This window comes from Saccostrea cucullata, unplaced genomic scaffold, assembly GCF_032062105.1.
Source record: "Saccostrea cucullata isolate Sc308-1 unplaced genomic scaffold, CSIRO_AGI_Scuc_v1 ctg1255, whole genome shotgun sequence".
NCBI lineage: Eukaryota > Metazoa > Mollusca > Bivalvia > Ostreida > Ostreidae > Saccostrea > Saccostrea cuccullata.
Window position 1 is genome coordinate 133,180 of NW_026922781.1, and position 17,738 is coordinate 150,917.

Genomic DNA, 17,738 nt, shown 5'->3' on the forward strand with positions numbered 1-17,738 from the left:
GAGGGATTCAAAGTGCAACGAAAATTACACTCCTTACTCCTTGAGCAAACGTTGACTGTTAGTTTGTTTGATTTTGCTCCCTATCATGATCTTGATTCATTTAAGTTCATATTATTATTCATTTACAAATTTGTTCCTGCACAATTCTATATGAAAAAAAGTCAAACATTTCTAATGTTTTGCGGAGCGGGCATAACAAAAAATTGATGTTTTACCGCTGAGTGAGATGTTGGACCACTTACGTTACAGAATGGGCGGAGCTTAATCTCACTTTCATTCGATAGTGTTCAACGGTGACGGACCTGAGGTTACATCACGAAAGACAGTACAAAATACATGTACATGCATGTAAAAAAAAAAAAAATTAAAATCAAAGGCGTAGCAAAACATTATACATGGCTGCGTTCGATGGCAACATGCGTTTTGTCGGACCCAAAAACCACATTGTCTGCCTTAGGTCGTTCAAGGGCTAATAATGAGTCTTTATTTTAAATGTTATGTAAACTGTCGTTTTTCTATAATTTTTTTTTTAAGATCTGAGATTCCGTTGATGTGAAATTGTTTGCATATCGGATAAATACATTGTACATGTGTTTTTTGTTATTTTTATATATTCTTTTAGTGTTTTAATCTGTAGTGATTTTATAGCAAGTGATGTTTTTTTTTATATCTAAATGCTATGATAATTGATTAATTGATTTTTTACCCCTTTTTTTCTATGTACGTATGCAAACTATATAGAAATTAGAATACTTTAAAACAAAGCCATTATTATTTCATAACATTTTGTCTTTGTGTCTCTTAAGGTATTTATTGCAGTTATCGATAAAAAAATGTGAAAAATTGTGTAAATTATTGTTTTGCATAATTTTGATCCTGCACACGTGTTTTTCTTCGTTCGCAATGGCTTTTAACTTCATTTTATTTCAGACCAACTTAAAAGGGTTTTTAAAATTATACATGTATATTAAAAGTTTAAATTGTAGTTCTCTGAGCAGAAAATTCTGATTCTTTGTCTCTCTGGCATGATACATTGTGTATGGATACTCTATTTTTGTCTGATATATTTCACAGAATGAAAAAAAAAATAGTAAAGTCAAGAATCTAAAAGCAAAAGTGTCCTTTACTTGAAAATTGATTTTTTTTTTCTTGTTTTACGCCGAGTCGGCAATGCTTCAGCCAAATTTCGGCGGGTTTACTTGAAGAATTTACCTGAAGGAATATCAAAGAGGAACACACTTTCCCAATATGTAAATATTTTAAGCTTATAAATATGATGTTGAACTATATAGTCTGTACTGTCTAGCATACAATTCATGTAATCACTACAATTTAAGGAATAATTTTGCTGCATAGTATTTTCCCTTTCGTATGGCTGTCAAAATCTTTTAGCCGGATCATTTAGAAACAGGCTATGATCTGACAAATAACAAGCTACTGAATGAACATAATTTGATGTACTTGGCATTAATCCTCTCTCTATTCCTTACCATCCTAATTCTTAATGCCAAATTTCATCAAAATTGGCTCAAACCTTAAAAACAAAATATCAAGAAAAGATTGAGAACCCACATTGATTCAAGGCGTCAGATGAAAACAGATAGAAATTAACTCGACCTGCATGTGCCTTTTAAACAAACAATGGTGGTTGTTTAGATTTCTTTGATTTAGTTTATTCTTATTGCAATATTTTTTGTGTCTGTACCGTTGATATTTTCTGCAGTACACCTGTATATATGCTCATTGTTGGGATTAAAATTCAATATCCTCAAAACAGATTCTCCTTGTACAAATCTTAAGTTGTCCGGATATGAAGGTGCCTGGAAATAAAAACAAAGACATGTACAACAGCTGGAACACAAAGAACAGAAGAAGTATTAAGAGTCGGTTAGAGTATCTTTTAAAAAACAGAAATTAACTAGTATGTGAATAGGATGCTTAGCTTCGAGGAATGAAGAATATACTCAATGATCGTTGAAAGAAATATTAGTCCTTCAATATTGTCCCACAATTTTTGAACTCAATTTTCCACTAGCTCCGAAAGATGGAAATATTAAATTTAAAAGAACCGGACCTTCCTGTTTAATAAATTTGTCAATTCATTGATAACCTTTACTTCCCATCCCATTTTAGATGACACTGAGTTATTACTCACAATCCCAGATTCTCCTTTTTTAAACACAATTTTAAAAAAATTAGATATTCCTGATCCTAAACTAGTCGATAATCAAATACAACCTGCAGTCTTAACTTGGTGAAAATTCTATAACAAGTTTAATTTTTCCAGGATTGATTATATAGATTCTTACTTTATTTGCAATAATCAATTCTATAAACAGTTTGATTCGGAAATTTTAGAGGGATCGAGCTCGAGCCCTTTTTTTATCAGCAAAAAAGCATCAATAGTTCATTACCATAATGTATAATGAGTAATGAGGAAAAAAATGCACAAAAATATTTTTTTTTTAAATTACCATCACACCCCATTGTATGGAGGGTTTGGGCACACCAAGAGCATTGCATTTCACGTCAACATTATCTCCAAGATGAATCTTTGAAGGAGACACAGAAATATCCAATATTTTGGGAGGTACTCCTATAATATATAATAATTTATAGGTAAATGCTTAAACAATGCTTGTACCGTGTAATCTTACTGCGGAAATATTGGTCTCTGCTTGAGAAAACCCGGCCCCGGGATCATGAAACAGACTAAGACTTAAGTCAAAATTTCAATTATCTATAAAATCTTTAAAACTTGTTAAAGGAAACTCATAATTTGCATACAACAGCAGACTGATGATACAAAATCGGACGGCATTTTTATTTCTGGCTGCTTGACCTCTAAAAAAAATTCAGCATCTAAGGCATTTTTTGACTTAAGCTTAAGATGCTTCATGATCCCGGGGCCCGGACAGCCAAATCGGACTGATAAGCAATTAAAATACAGTGAAAACTGTTTTATTTCCGACATGCACTGGGAGACGAATTTGGTTTCGGAATAAACAGGGCGTTGGATAAAACAGCGTAATTAAACCTGGAAATTAATATAATTCGAAATCCTTTTAACGTCGGAATTTACAGTGCAAAGGATTCCACGAGTGACGGATTAAACGGTTTTCACTGTATTGTGAATTTCATATTGATCACAAATATCAGAAAAATTATATCCATTTTTGTTTAATTTATAAAAAAAGCAGCCCTTTGATTGACATTGAAGATTTTTAAGATGGAAAAGCCAACATTAAAGTTGGAAGGAAGTACCAACTTTAAAAAAAATATTGCGTGGCACTAATACGCTTTTTTGACCTTTTGTTTGGCTCCGGTAATGAACTTTTGCGAGAAGCACCGACTTCTATAGTTGACGGTTTACTTGGACATTTAAACTTGTATTAATGTACGGAGGATTAGAATTGATAAAATATATCCAAACCTTTCTAGTGGCCATAGGTCTAGTGTTAAGGGCACTTTTGGGAGTTGAGGGCAGGGTGGTTGTCGTTTTCTTCAAAAACTTATATGTGAATAGAACTGTAATCCTTTATTTACATTTAATTAAATGTTGAGCTAAATATTTATATTGTACATTGTGGTAGTGTAAAAGTAAGCCTTCAACTGTAAAAGTCAGCGCTCTTGGCAAAAGTTCAATATAAGAGTCAACCTTTTGGCAAGTCAGTTAAAATACATGCAACGGAGACATTGTAGAATTGTAAGGAAAACATACCTGGAGTATTACAGAGTCCGCCTAAGTTACATCCATTGTAATCCGAACAACAAGATTCGCATAAAACAACACCATCAGACTGTCGCCGTCGTCCAATTATTGCAGCTGCAGCTGGAGACTGAATACCATTGCACGCCTGGAGATGGAAAGATATGGAGATAACGAACAGTATTCAATATAAAAGTCCATAAAACAATACAAATTAGGAGCAAAGCAAACATGACCTCCAAAACATCAAAGGTGGGATCAGGTGCCATGGAGGAGTGAGCATCCCATGCTGACCGGTCACACCCGTCATGTGCTCCTTGTCATGATCGGAAATTACCCATTCATTAAATTTGGTTTAAAAAATATTGTAACTGTTTAAAAAATGGGAATTAAATAAATACATTCAAAGGCTTTTTCCTACCCACCTGCCTCCACCCACACAGCTGTCGAACAACATTTTTTACCGCAAGCTAGGAGTCTCAGAGGCAAACAGACATTACTTTAAACTTAAGGTTCATTGATACTCTGATAAAAGATATAACTCTTAATGACAGAAATGTCTACTATTCCTTTATAGATTAAAACTTTTGCCAAGCTGAAGGGTCTATTTTGTTCAATTTTGCTCCGGAAGCTATGCTACAATTGTTTGTATTTTACTTATAAAATTCATTCTTTTTAATCATTATACCCCCCGCTTGAAAAGCGGGAGGGTATATAGTAATCGTTATTTCCGTCCGTCTGTACGTCCGTCCGTCCGTCTGTTACGCTTTGGGGTACCCATCTCTTATCCGCAACTACTCTCATACCACTGAATGAAATTTGATGAAACTTTCACAGAATCTTTATTACATATTGCCATTGTGCACCTCCTATTTTACTTTTTGATCCGACACATATTTTGGGTTTGCCGGCCACAGGAAAACATGGACTTTTTCACCAGTTATAAACATATGGGAGGCGGGGGGGGGGGGGGGGTATCATTTAGTGAGCTCATCGCTCACAGTACCTCTAGTTTAGGTTCAAGTAACATTTCATATGAATGAGAAGAGGGTTTATCAACCTTAAGATGGTTCAAAACATAATTTTTAAATGACCCAAATTAGACGGATAGAATGATTTAAAACTCTTTGTTCCTGATCTTCATTACACGGGTCTAAATACTGTCTGTATTGATATAAAAAAAACTTACAAATTTGTTCATGCAGCCCTGCATGTATAGAACTCTGCCGTCTCGAAGGAACTGCTGAAGGTAGCATTCCTGAAAAAATGATGTTTTGCAAAACTACTGTATCTTCACCCCCGTTTTTTTACGCCCCTTCGCCCTACCCTCATTTGGACGTATTTGAAACATGGCAATTCAAAGAATACAGGATCATTTTTTAACAAAAATATAAGTGGGTGAATTTAAAACGGAACAAAGTTGTTTGCAAGTGTGAAAGTGCAAAGGTTACAAGGGGCAAAAGTAAATAAATCACGAAATTAATTTAAATGAAGGAAGTTAAAGGGAAGTCAAGAATTATACCAAGAACAGTTAGTTAAGAAAAATGAAAAAGCAAAATCAAGATATTCTTCATATTCCAGTAAAACAAATGTTAGATGTGTCCGTCTTAGGTTTAGTTCATTTCATTATTTAAAGAACAAAATTTAAAGCTATATATGCCGTATTAGTGTTTTATTTTAAAGTAATAAATATATGTGGTGTCTCATCAAGTTATATAAGTTATATACTTTCTGCAAATAAGACAATTCCCCTCCATCACTTTTAAAAGTTATGAAATATTATTTGGTAAAAATTATTTTCTCTCCGTGTCGGATAAAAACCCGCCTCTTATTGTAATATTTATGATCACGTTGTCTCGCATGTTTACAGCAAACAATGGTCCAGTCTCGTGAATGAACCGAAAAGCATGATGGTCTACTACGATATTACTACAAACACGTGAGTTAGGGATTGTCAATATTGAGAGCACCTCAGAGTTGGTTACTTTTTGTACCGAGGAATAATCACGTGCAATTGTCTTTTCCATGGACATTTTCGGTTGGGTGAACTTCTACAGATGTCAGCGACTATGGATAAAGAAGTGTGGAAACCATGTTGTGCCAAAATGAAATAACTAATACAAACAAATGATATAATTTGATCAATCAAAATGGTTATTAGATACATTCGATTCTGCATTTCTTAATGGTTCAAAACAACAAAAAATATTCCACAGAATATCATGTATAAATCTGCACAATATACCGAATGCCAAAACCAGAATACTACTAAATAATATAAATATATTCTTTACATATGAACCACAGTATTTCTGACCCCCTGAAAATAATATAAAAAATCTTGCAAATAGGTTATCAGCATTGGCTCGGGCTAATTCGAAAGTGAAATTTGAAGTTTGGCAGTAAATTGTAGTGAATGAATAAAATTTAGTCATGTTTAGTAGTGAAAGATATTGGAACCTATTTTACTTGTCAGATTTCTTCGAGCTGGTTGATTTTTATTCTAACTGTTCTATCCCCCCACCCCTCAGATGAGACCGTATAAACTGAGGCCCCGTGTCGCAGTAGGTGCTGGCACGAAAAAGATCCCTCCCTGCTCAATGGCCCTAAGTGCCGAGTATAGGACAAAATTTGCAGCTCTCCATCGGCAAATGGTGGCGTCTCCATATGAGTAAAAAATTCTCGAGAGGGACGTTAAACAATCAATCAATCAATCTATTCCCCACCCACTTAAAAAAACCCGATGCTACCTACCTGAATTAATTTTTCTTAAAGGTGTTAATCGAAATGCTTGGTTGTGCCCTCAAACTGGAATAGTTTTTAGAGGCCTGGAATTCCTTGACCAATTTTATTTTATTAGCCTAACTATATTTCTAAGAAGGCAAGATGTATGGTATGTAAGTTTCATCTACATATGTTATGTAGTTCATATTAAAAAACCAAAAGGGATAATTGACGATATCCCATTCAGGGTGTAAACATAGCAGTTTAAATTACTTTCCATACATTGTACTTGACATAAAATATTTTTTGCGCATAATGCGCTCCATACTGAAGATCCGTAAATGTTCATCCAACCGAAAATGTCCACTAGCAGTACAGCACGGGGAAACTCTAAACAAACGGACCTGTACAATGGAGTGGGGAAAACTTTAATTTTCATCATTGTTAATCATTTGTATGCAAATATGAGCATGGGATTAGTAGATAATAATGTACATAATGCATCAAGTCTTTCTGAGAGCGATTTTAAAAAAAACTAGCCTTTTTGAAAAACACATGTAGTATTTTATGTAGTAACCCATAAATGCATTAAATGCAACTCATTGAGCTGATTGGTCTATTTGTGTCCCTCACTGAACAGACGTCACAAAATATATTTTCCTCGACCTGATGATTCTCGCGATGCTTTTCCCGCGCACATGCGCAGATCCAGGATAAACGTCAATCGTTTATAAATATGCATGAGGATATCGTGTTCTTTTCCTGACCAGTACTTTGTTAATACCGAATAAAATTTCGTCGAATTAGCAAGAATGCTTCATTTTTGGTAGCTTATCATACTCCAGAAATTTTTGTTCGGTTTCAGCTGTGCAAAAATACTGTTTAACACGGCATACATATCTTTAAAAGATCCATTTACATTTTGTATATTGTAAAAGCATAGCATTTCTTCTTTGTTGAAATAAAAGAAAATGTAAATAAAATTATGAAAGAAATAATTTATTTGGTTTTTCGTGATTTCTTTTATAATAATGTTAGAAATATGACATTCTCTAAAGGATCCAACGATTACTATAAAATCTACCTTAAAAATTAGTTCTATGTTCTGGGACTTAAATTTCCAGTTTGATACATTCTTTTTCTGCATTGTCTTTTTATATATACCTCCTTCTAAATTAAAGCATAAATGTCATTTACAATTCCATTTCCTACCTCGTGCGTACCACATTTAACGGAATTAGTACAGAAAGCAGGGGATATGACGTCATTACACATCATACAATCCAAACCTACAAAACAACAAAACAAAAAATTATTCTATTTTTACAGTATACTCAGTAGATATATTTTTCACCGTGTTTTAATTTATTGATAGGAAAACTTTGTCATCGGTGTATTTTCCAACTTCACATTTCATTTGAAATTACCTTTTAATTTTCTTTCCCATCTATATTGCTGAGTAAGGGATTCACAGAAAAATAATACTTAATTAAAAACAGCAAGGTTTCTTGTACGGGAAAAGACACAAAAACTAAGCACACATTTTTGAAAATCAACATTCCGAAAATTGAATAGTGTATTTATTACTCTTAAACTTTCAAAATGTCTAAATAAATGATCAATTGCATCCTTGTTACTAATAATATTACCAGTTGATTGCACAGGACTATGGGTGTTTGGTAAGGTTGTTTCCAAACTTTGACTGGTTGTATGAGTTTGCATAGTTGTTGGTGGTGATGAAGTGGACGGACGCTCACTTGTGGTTTTCTCTAGCAATGTTGCTAACACCCTTGTTGTCACTTGTTGTGTTGGTGTTTTCACTTGTTGTGTTGGTGTTGTCACTTGTTGTGTTGATGTTGTTACTTGTTGTGTAGGTGTTGTCACATGTTTTGTTGATGTTGATGTTTTCTCAGTTGTATGCTTTAATGTTGTTGTGCTCGACAAAGCCACGGTAAAAACGTGATTAGCAAACTGTAAGCCATCTGAGGCGACACAAATGTACTGACCAATGTCCGCCGTGTCAAACCCGGAAATGATCAAAGTTTGACCGTTGTGCTCGGTCATTGTGTTTGAAGGCAATTGGCCTTTCGGCTATACAAGAAATGGGGAGATGAATAAACATAAACAAACAAACAAAAAAAATAATAATTTATGTAAGCTATTGACAATTATTTACATAGAACCCATGCTATTTCATTAAGCCAGGTTATGGAAATCGGTGCCTTTGTGTCAAATTAAGTTTACATTTGTAATGATTTTTTATGCAGGTTAATTAATAATTATTTGATATCTAGAAAAGTTTAATGATGTACTTTGTTTAGTCTTCAATATGGTTTAATATAAAGAGGTCGAAGTTCTGCTTTGAAAAAAGCTATGGAATCCACACATTACTCACTGATATCCATGTCACGTGAGGGTTGTTTCCACCAATCACAACACATGTTAAACGAACTTCCGCTCCTATTTCAATGTGGTAGGTTTGGTCCGTAAAGATGATTTGTAAATTGTTCACTGACGAATGAATAAATTAAATATAAAAAACATGTTATATTTTTTTTTTCTCATATAGGCCTTTATGGCTTTTAAAAGTATGCATATTATTAATAATAACATTCATTTAAACAGCGGATCTTTTACGTATGAAATATCTTATAAACTAATCCTACCTCTCATGAATAATTTTACAGATATAAATTTAAAATATGAACTATGTATTTTTCCGCAATAGCTGCAGCAACATTAATTGTTTGAACTATTTTTAACATTCCTATCATCATTATTTCAAGTACAATATAAAAAAAAATACATTGTAACACATCAATAAATCTTTGGAGACAATAAATTGGAAAGAAATAAATGGTGAAATAAAAATTGCCTACCCGTCTGAATTGGTGAAACAAGGAATAAAAGAATCATCAACACATGGACTGGACGTGCAAAATAAAAACAAACTTTTTATTTATTTCTAAAATATTTTTTTTTTTTTTTTTTAATTAAAAAAAATATATTCAGATAGACACAGGCCCAGTAATTATATCGCGCTCTTTGATTAGAGAAATAAATAACGCTCTTAATATTGCATGTATAAGGTGAGGATTCTTCAAGTTGTTTTTTTTATTGGGGGAGGGGGGCGTTCAATTCAGGAACCCCATAAGGTTTTCAACTTATAAGAAATAATAGGAGCACTGATAATCAAGGTACGCATATATCAGGACAACATTAACAGTGAATCTTTAATGTTTATCATTTGTTTACATCTATACCGCTAGAATATACATGGGGTGAGGGTATCGACCTCTAATCTATGATCCTTTGCATTTTTCTAGCACTACTGTACTTATAATGAAAATTTTGACCATCTCTTACTTATTTGGAATGAAACAGTAAATTCTGAATTTGTTAAAGCTTTAATTTCACATAAAAGAACAATAAATATAAAATATGGAAAACAAATACAGTGAAGGGCCCTATAAATTTATGTTTGTATATTAAAGTAGATAATACTCACTTGCACTTGAGACATCCATTTTGACCGTAAATTGTTCTGTGACATTTATAACACAGCTATCATAACTTAATCGGTCTGACAATTATCTCAAAACCTAAAACACCATTCAACTTGAAATCTCGAAATTTGAAGTAATTTTTATTAACGAAGAATAAAATGAAGAATGTTGATTTTAAACTTTTAAAAATATACAATTATATATTCCAGTATACTGTAGCATTGTTTATTTTTTTTGGCTTTTCAATTCCTTCATTTCTATAATCATTATTAATTTTTTGGTTGTTTCTTATTGGCATGACCTACAAATTCAAAATGCCATGTAGGTCACACACACATTATTGCTCTAGCCAAATACTATCCTTCTTTCCATCTTTATCTCTCTTTCATTAAACATTCGTTCTTATATACCTGTACCTATGCTGTTTGAATTTGCGATATAGATATTAACCTTCTTTGATTATACAAGTTCGATAAAATGACCGACACTGTACTTTAGATCTATAAATATGATTGTATCATGGCTGCGGTGTTTTTCCTTTGAAGTAAAGTGTACAATAACTGGAGATACACCGATGGGCGGAGCCAGCAAAAACTGTGCCGTGTAAATAAATTATTGAACACTTACGCGATTTCATCATTTTAAATCACATGTATATTGAATCTGAATTACAGAATGAAATGGGCTATAATACAAAGGCTAAATTTCTGCAAGTGAAATAAAAGTCTTTTACATAAATAAAATTACAGTGCGTATCCCAAACTACTAGATGCTTTTAAGGAACTCTGCAAATATTCAATCCTCCACAACGAGAAATCAAGTTCTTGACACGAATTTCACACAGAATTATATTAAAATATCACACCTATTGTAATAAACCGCTTTAGCAAAAGAAAAAAAACAACATCTTTGCATTGTTCTTTGCTCAACGAGAATAAGTGCAGATGTACTGCATCCACAGATGAAGACCCTGACACAGGCTTTTAGTGAACGCGACAGCTCTCAAATATGTCAAATGATCAACGGGTAACTTTTTTCTGGATTTTCGAATAACATATGAGTTTTCCTTCTTAACTGTACAGACTGATTTTTTTCCTGTTTGATATCCAAAGGTTTTCTTGTGATATTCATTAAAATAAAATCCGTGCTTAAATTACGACGGGATGCTGCAATCCGACGTCCTTTCTCACGAACACACACACGCAAAATGAGTTTATTAAAAATACTGGCAGGAAGGAGAGATTATCCATGCGGTCCATGCGGTCACCTGACAAAAACTACATTTTCTATTGGTGTAATTAAAAATCATGCATATTATTTATAATATGACGTTTGATTGGCCATGATACAAGAAAGTTATTGAATATTTATTATGGTGTATCCTGATTTATTTGGACGAAGGGCGGAGACTCGTGCTTCACACTCGTCACCGCCCTTCGCCCAAATAACTCAGGATACACCATAATAAATATACAATAACTATTACTTAGCTAGTTTGTTCTTGTCCCTGCTATTTTCAATACATGCAGTAGTAGTGACTAATTCCCCCAAAACCCTTATATTCCTTTACTCTATCCTACTTTGACAGTAAAAATCACTAAGTATTTCTTTGAATTTGAATGTTAAATAATTCTAGAAATTATGTACCATCATGTCTTTTGAAAAGCTGCTGAGAAAAAAAAAACAAAAAACAAAAAAGTGCAAACACGGAAGTTGATGAAGACTTTTTTATTCAATATGAACAATGATGCTGGAAGATTCATTCAACCAACTTAACCATTTTGAAATTGATTCCAAACTATATGAATACCTACTTCTGCAAAAAAAAAAAAATATGTAATTCTAAAAAATGAACCATCCGATTAATCAAAACTATTAATGAATCATGATTGTATTAGCGCCAATTAGCCAGCCCTTTGACCACAAACACGTTGACACTGCCCCCAGGTATTAAAATTGTTTTCGTTTCCTTGGCAACCGCCATAAATGAATCTCTCGCACCTTCTCGTTGCCGCGTTAAAGTGCCACCTGGGAATGCTGGCTCGACAAGGTCCTGTAACTTCTGGTAAAATACAAACACGACTTACAGCTCCTGGAATTAACAACAGCAAGATAGTCTCATTATCTGCATAATGGTACATGTATGTGTTATTTGCATTTGTAACATTTTAAAAGTAATACATTTTTGGGACAAATTAGACTCCTGGGATAAGAAGGAGGTCAAATAAGCTAAGGGATGTACACGTAAGTGTGTTCAGATAGGAACTCTCTAAATAAAATTGGTAAAACGAACGATTTGACACTTTCTCATAACAAACACCTACTGCTTAAATAAGTGCAAGCTTTTTTCATCTCTATGCATTTTTCATAAATATAATCAAAGAAATAGACTTCATTTCGAAATTTAAATAAGAAATGTTTTAAAGTAATCTGTGAAAGGTAGCCTCGCCTCCAGTCAAATTATGGTGATTGAGAAGCATTAACCCCTTTTTTCAAATAAGAAAAATAAAAAAAAAATAATGAATTTGGACACAATTAAAAAAAAAAACTGGTTACCTCCTCCGCCTCCGGCGTTTCCACATGTGTCCTCACACTGCTGCCGGGTAATGAAGTTATTTCCGTTTCCTGCGCAGCCGCCGTAGATAAATCGCTCACACTGACCGCTAGCCATACTCCAGCTCCAGCGAGGGATGAAGGCCCGACATGGACCAGAGTCACCAGGCAAACGACACATTCCTGAAAATTTGAAAATATTTTGATTATGATAAGCAAAGCGGTGTTTTGGTCCCCTATCGGCAACTAAAGTGGAATCAGGTTCGCGAAAAAAAAATATTAAAAGGACATGGTTCCATCTAAATAATCGAAGCGGCTTGTATAACAGAAGTTAGTTACATATATGTTCGGAAAAGGTGTTAAATACATCGAAAACACTTACGTTACATCATAGGACATTTATCACGTTGTCGTCAAAAATGATGGATTACACTTTCTTGAAGAATAAAGATACTAACCGGGGGCAGGTCCGTCATTTCTATCACACACACGGCGACATTCCATTAAAGTGTTAAAGCGGTTCCGGTTCCCTCCACATCCGCCGTAGACGAATTCCTGACATCGCCCTGTGTTAGGGTTATACGTCCAGGAAGGAAAGAATCCCAAACAGTTCCCTGACTGCGCATGCTGCAAGAGGCAGGGACTTCCTGAAATTTACGACCAAAAGGGAATTTAAACTTCGCATGCATAAAGATTTATGTATTCACATTGGTACACCCTACGTATTGAAATGTATTGCGCATGATGCAAATGTTCAAACATGAAAAAAATGGAATCATTGTCAAAAGGAATCCCCAAGTTCTATGTTTTGTATTATGTATGTTTATTAGCCATTATTAGTTATGCTTTTTTAATACAAACGTGCACATAGATTGTAAGATTTATCATAGTCAAAACAGTTTGTTGGTATTACCTGGTGGAAACACTCCCCCGTCCCCTCCCCCTCCGCCACCTCCCCCACACCTCTGCTGACAGGCTTGGAAGGTTTGGAAGTTGTTTCTGTTGCCTCGGCAACCGCCATACTGGAAGGGCTCACACTGCCCGAGAGCGGGATTAAAGAAGAAGCGGCGCATGCTCGCACGACATGGCCCCTGGACGGGCGGAAGTGTACAGACATCACCCACTTAAAGAAAAACAAAGAAGGTATTCATGTTAAAAAGGTAAAATAACTGTTCTGTAGTAACTGATCTGTTTTTGTCTTCAAATTCATAATTATTTTTTTTCAATCATGATATCGAACTATTCATAACAGTGGCGTAGCATCGTTTTTGAAAGTGGGGGGGGCCAGACAGAGAAAAAATTTTTTTACTTACCTGAAAAAGTTGACAAGCAAAAAAAAAAAAAAAAAAAAAAATAGAAAAGTTGCTCAGTCGAAAATCCTATTTCGTGAGGGGGGGGGGGGGGGGAAATAAAAACTATAAAAAAAAAAGAAAACTTTTTTCAGTGTCAACTACTTTCAATACCAATTCTAATACTTCATTTTCGGTACATCACTATAAGTGGGGGGGGGAACCAGGTTTTCAATTAACATTTCCTATAGTATAAGTAAGGTTGGGGAAAAAAGTGGGGGGGGGGGGGCCCCCCCCCCCCCCCCCCCCCCCCCCCCCCCGTTGCTACGCCCCTGCATAAAAGGATATCATCGTGACGGTCCCATTGTTTTGAAAACATTTGTTCAAAGAGGTGCATAAAACAGTAAACCATTGAATATGAATTTAGCAACCTCAATCCCATTCGTGGAATACATTTATAAAATATTTTGTATTAACATTATTCACATAAAAAAATTGGTAATTTTTCCAGGCCTTTTTCTGAAATCTTCAATTCTTTTTAAATTTCTGTGCCCTTGATATTTGATAAATTTTCACTGATGCTTACATCTCGTTTTAATATAGGAAGTGATGGGCTCCTTAAAATAATTTGCAAGAACAGAGAAAATTCGAGTTTAAATCTGCATCCCCAATGCTTTGAACATTACCAAAATTACTTCGATTCTACAATTCCATGCAAAAAGCAGCAAAACGAATGAAGTGCAATCAACTTATTATATATATAGATTCATCCAACCTTTAACCTTTTCTAGAGTACAATTCGTTAAGGTAAATCGGTGTGTAGGTAACTAAGGGAGTTTGAAGACCACTTTGCTCACCCGCACTATAGCACCAAAAGAAACACAATTCCAGGCACCTTCGGGGTGTCCTCAAAATGGCCTCGGAGCTGTAATATACATACCGACTCCCCCATTGCCGCAGATTTGCTGGCATTCTTGTCTGCTGGGAAATCTGTTTTCGTTTCCCTGGCAACCAGAATAGAAGAAAGCACGACATCTTCTAGTGATGGCGTCATAATAATAACTTAAGAACCTGCCTCGACAGTTTCCGGTTAGTCTTGGTAAATAACAAAATGGTTGCCTAGCTAAAACAAATAGAACAGATGTATTTCAAATTAATATTACAAAGCTATTTTCAAACTTTTTCCCCTCCCACATTTTACGTATTTTTTCTATTGTTCATTTTTAAACAATTTAAACTAAAAATAAATGTATTTGTCGATCATAAACTACTAGAGACTGCAAGAAACAGGTTGTGTATAAGATTGAAACACTATGCACTTGGCGGCAACAAAGTTTGAAATTGTTATTTCTAGCATATAGATTACAGGCAAGGTCACAAGGTCATTGACCTATGTGTCATTTGAAAGAACTTAAGTTAGAAGGCATGCTTACAGTGTACCAAATATTAAGTCTCTGTCACTTATGGTTAAAAAATTATTGAGAAGGTTTAAATAGGCCTTTTTAGCATATAGGTCACAGTCAAGATCCCAACGTCATTGACCTTTGTGTCATTGGAAGAACTTAATAAGTGGACTATACTTATAAAAAATAAAGTCTCTATCTCTTACAGTTCAAAAGTTATGGCGAATGTTAAAAAAAATTTAGCATATAGGTATCGGTCAATGTAATAAGGTCATTAACTTTGGTGTCTTCTGAGAGAGCTTAATTAGTGGAGTAAGTATTCTTAATATGCAGTCCCTATCTCTCTTAGTTCAAAAGTTTTGGCGAAGCTAAATTAATCCTTACCTTGTTCAAGGCCACCATCAGGCGGAGTGACATCTACAAATGTGTTTGTGTTATCTAAATTATTATCCGGAAAAGTAGTTCCTATTGCTACCCCTCCCGGGCCCCCGGGTCCCATTCCCCCTAGCCCACCATTTACTCCTAGCCCGCCATTCCCCCCTCCTAGACCAGTGTTGAATCGTTGACCTATTCCACCATTTATACCGAGACCGCCATTTCCTCCGAAGGCCCCACCGCCTCCGAAATCTTGTGTTAGGACCTCATTAGTGAAAAGCTGTAAAAAAAGATATGTTGAAATTTATATCAGTCATACCATGAATTATTAAATTATGAACCATTTTGACCATCTTGGTTTTTGCATCGTTTCCTGATTAGAAAGCACACATGTTGTTAGTCATGACAGCTTTTAAAAACCCCTAAAAAAGTCCAAAGATGCTTTGATTCATTGATTAAAATTGTATCTTGTTTTACGGCACATTCATGAAGAAGATTCTTTAAATTAATGCTTTTGTTAACAATGAAAAAAATGGCGACTGACGCTATTACTTCGAGCATGCGCTACCAACCTAGCTAGCGTTCTATATCAAGAGATCAGCGCTAAATTCAAATTAATTAACATATCAATATCCATAAATAATGCTTTCACGTGTGTTATAAATACATCTCAAAGCTTCATTAGACATATGACATATAATAACATTAATTAAACTGTTGGATTATCATGGAAGCTTTAAAGAATCCTTTATGATATTTCTTAGAACAATTCTCAGGTAAGGTTGGACTTTCAGTAAGGCAGGGCATTCTCGACGTTACATACATGTAATTAGAATCTTAAAATTACACAGCTTTCATTCACTGTTGAAATATACATTGGATAAAATTTCGGGAAATGTCAACTAGTGAATCGAATAACCAATGACATTGTCTCGTCCGGCATAGAGGTGGAGCTTAAATCGTCCCATGGTTCTCAACAACAATTTAAAGTAGCTGATATTATTAATTTCTTAACCAATGAGAATCTATTCGCCATTTGACATACGCTTATGCCGTAGCGACGAGAATGCCATGCCTTACTGAAAGTCCAAGGTTAACTGAAAATTGTCCTAAAATACATATCATTTTATGCTTTGACACAAATGTGGATCGGAATAAAACCTACAAAATTATTACCTTTTTTTAAAATTTACTGTCATATTCGACTCTTTTTTTCTAATTTATTTCACCTAAGAAGAGTTCTCATGAAATCTGCATGAGTTTCATTTGATACTCGTGCAACATCTTTTCCAGAACTCTGAATGAACTTCGTCCCTATTTCATTTTGATTACAGTTGGGGAACTTTAAATGCTATTAATCTAATCAACTTTTCTTAAATGCCACTTATAAATTACAAATACTTCGACGTCACACCTAACTGCGGTAAAAACCTCTTGAAATAATAAGTTTCCGTTAAGTACTGTCCATAGGTGTTATGTATATTTCACGTTTGTTCATTTTTCTGCAAGTCAGAGGGAGTATTATGACCCATCAATGGTCATTTTAAACCAAGGTCCTTATCAGCTCCTGTTACAAGAGGTTAGGGGTCATGGTGTATCAGGTACTACATACATTTTTGACCATATTTAATGTTTGTACCTGCGAACCGTAAAATAACGACGAGTTTGGCAGGTGTTTGCCATCGCCTACATTCATGATGGTACATCATTATCCATTGGCAATGAAGTTGGAGGGGATATAGTGCTTTTGTGTGCGCATGCGTGTGGGTGGGTTAGTGTATGCGCATCAGAAGTATCAGTTACGCAAGTGATATTATTTTATATTAAGATATATGTATTTTTTTTTCGAAGGGATGTTCCGTTTTGGTGTACCCTTATTTACTTTCATGGAAGATACTTCATCTTTTTTTTTATTAATTTGTTTTTAACACACATTGAATTTATTTTGCCTTTTTCTTTTATCATTCAAATATTTTTTTGAACAAACTGTCTATCTGAAATCTTCGATTCAAACATGAACCTCTAAGCAAAACGTTATCCCCAACATCACACCTACATGTTTGATTTTAAAAAAATATGGAGAAAGTATTTGAACACATTTTCATCTGGTCTGTCATTTTTAAATGTTTACTTCAGGTGTGATTATTTGCATTTCCAACTATCACAAAATACGTTACAG

General features: G+C 34.5%; 2 protein-coding genes across 2 annotated transcripts; both read right to left on the minus strand.

The window, feature by feature from the left end:
* Nucleotides 1-1,622: 1,622 nt before the first annotated feature.
* Nucleotides 1,623-9,991, minus strand: LOC134262456 (uncharacterized). The gene is made up of 9 exons (XM_062744847.1): nucleotides 9,942-9,991; nucleotides 9,313-9,360; nucleotides 8,829-8,944; nucleotides 8,083-8,524; nucleotides 7,646-7,722; nucleotides 4,899-4,967; nucleotides 3,722-3,857; nucleotides 2,475-2,596; nucleotides 1,623-1,820 (listed from the first exon to the last, which is right to left on the minus strand). Exons 1-9 carry the CDS (start codon nucleotides 9,958-9,960, stop codon nucleotides 1,668-1,670), a joined length of 1,182 nt encoding a protein of 393 aa, XP_062600831.1. The 5' UTR covers nucleotides 9,961-9,991; the 3' UTR covers nucleotides 1,623-1,667.
* Nucleotides 9,992-11,754: 1,763 nt separating this feature from the next.
* Nucleotides 11,755-17,255, minus strand: LOC134262457 (actinia tenebrosa protease inhibitors-like). Its single transcript, XM_062744848.1, has 7 exons — nucleotides 17,199-17,255; nucleotides 15,569-15,839; nucleotides 14,722-14,904; nucleotides 13,406-13,615; nucleotides 12,951-13,139; nucleotides 12,496-12,675; nucleotides 11,755-12,031 (listed from the first exon to the last, which is right to left on the minus strand). Exons 1-7 carry the CDS (start codon nucleotides 17,253-17,255, stop codon nucleotides 11,844-11,846), a joined length of 1,278 nt encoding a protein of 425 aa, XP_062600832.1. The 3' UTR covers nucleotides 11,755-11,843.
* Nucleotides 17,256-17,738: the final 483 nt, after the last annotated feature.

Coding starts and splice junctions, on each gene's coding strand:
- LOC134262457 (XM_062744848.1), bottom strand. CDS start 17,255: ATGAATGTAGGCGATGGCAAACACCTGCCAAACTCGTCGTTATTTTAC. Junction 14,905..15,568: donor TGATGGTGGCCTTGAACAAG/GTAAGGATTAAT, acceptor TATTTGTTTTAG/CTAGGCAACCATTTTGTTAT. Junction 13,140..13,405: donor CGGGGGAGTGTTTCCACCAG/GTAATACCAACA, acceptor CGTAAATTTCAG/GAAGTCCCTGCCTCTTGCAG.
- LOC134262456 (XM_062744847.1), bottom strand. Junction 8,945..9,312: donor TGTTTCACCAATTCAGACGG/GTAGGCAATTTT, acceptor TTCATTCGTCAG/TGAACAATTTACAAATCATC. Junction 1,821..2,474: donor CCATACAATGGGGTGTGATG/GTAATTTAAAAA, acceptor TTTTATTTCCAG/GCACCTTCATATCCGGACAA.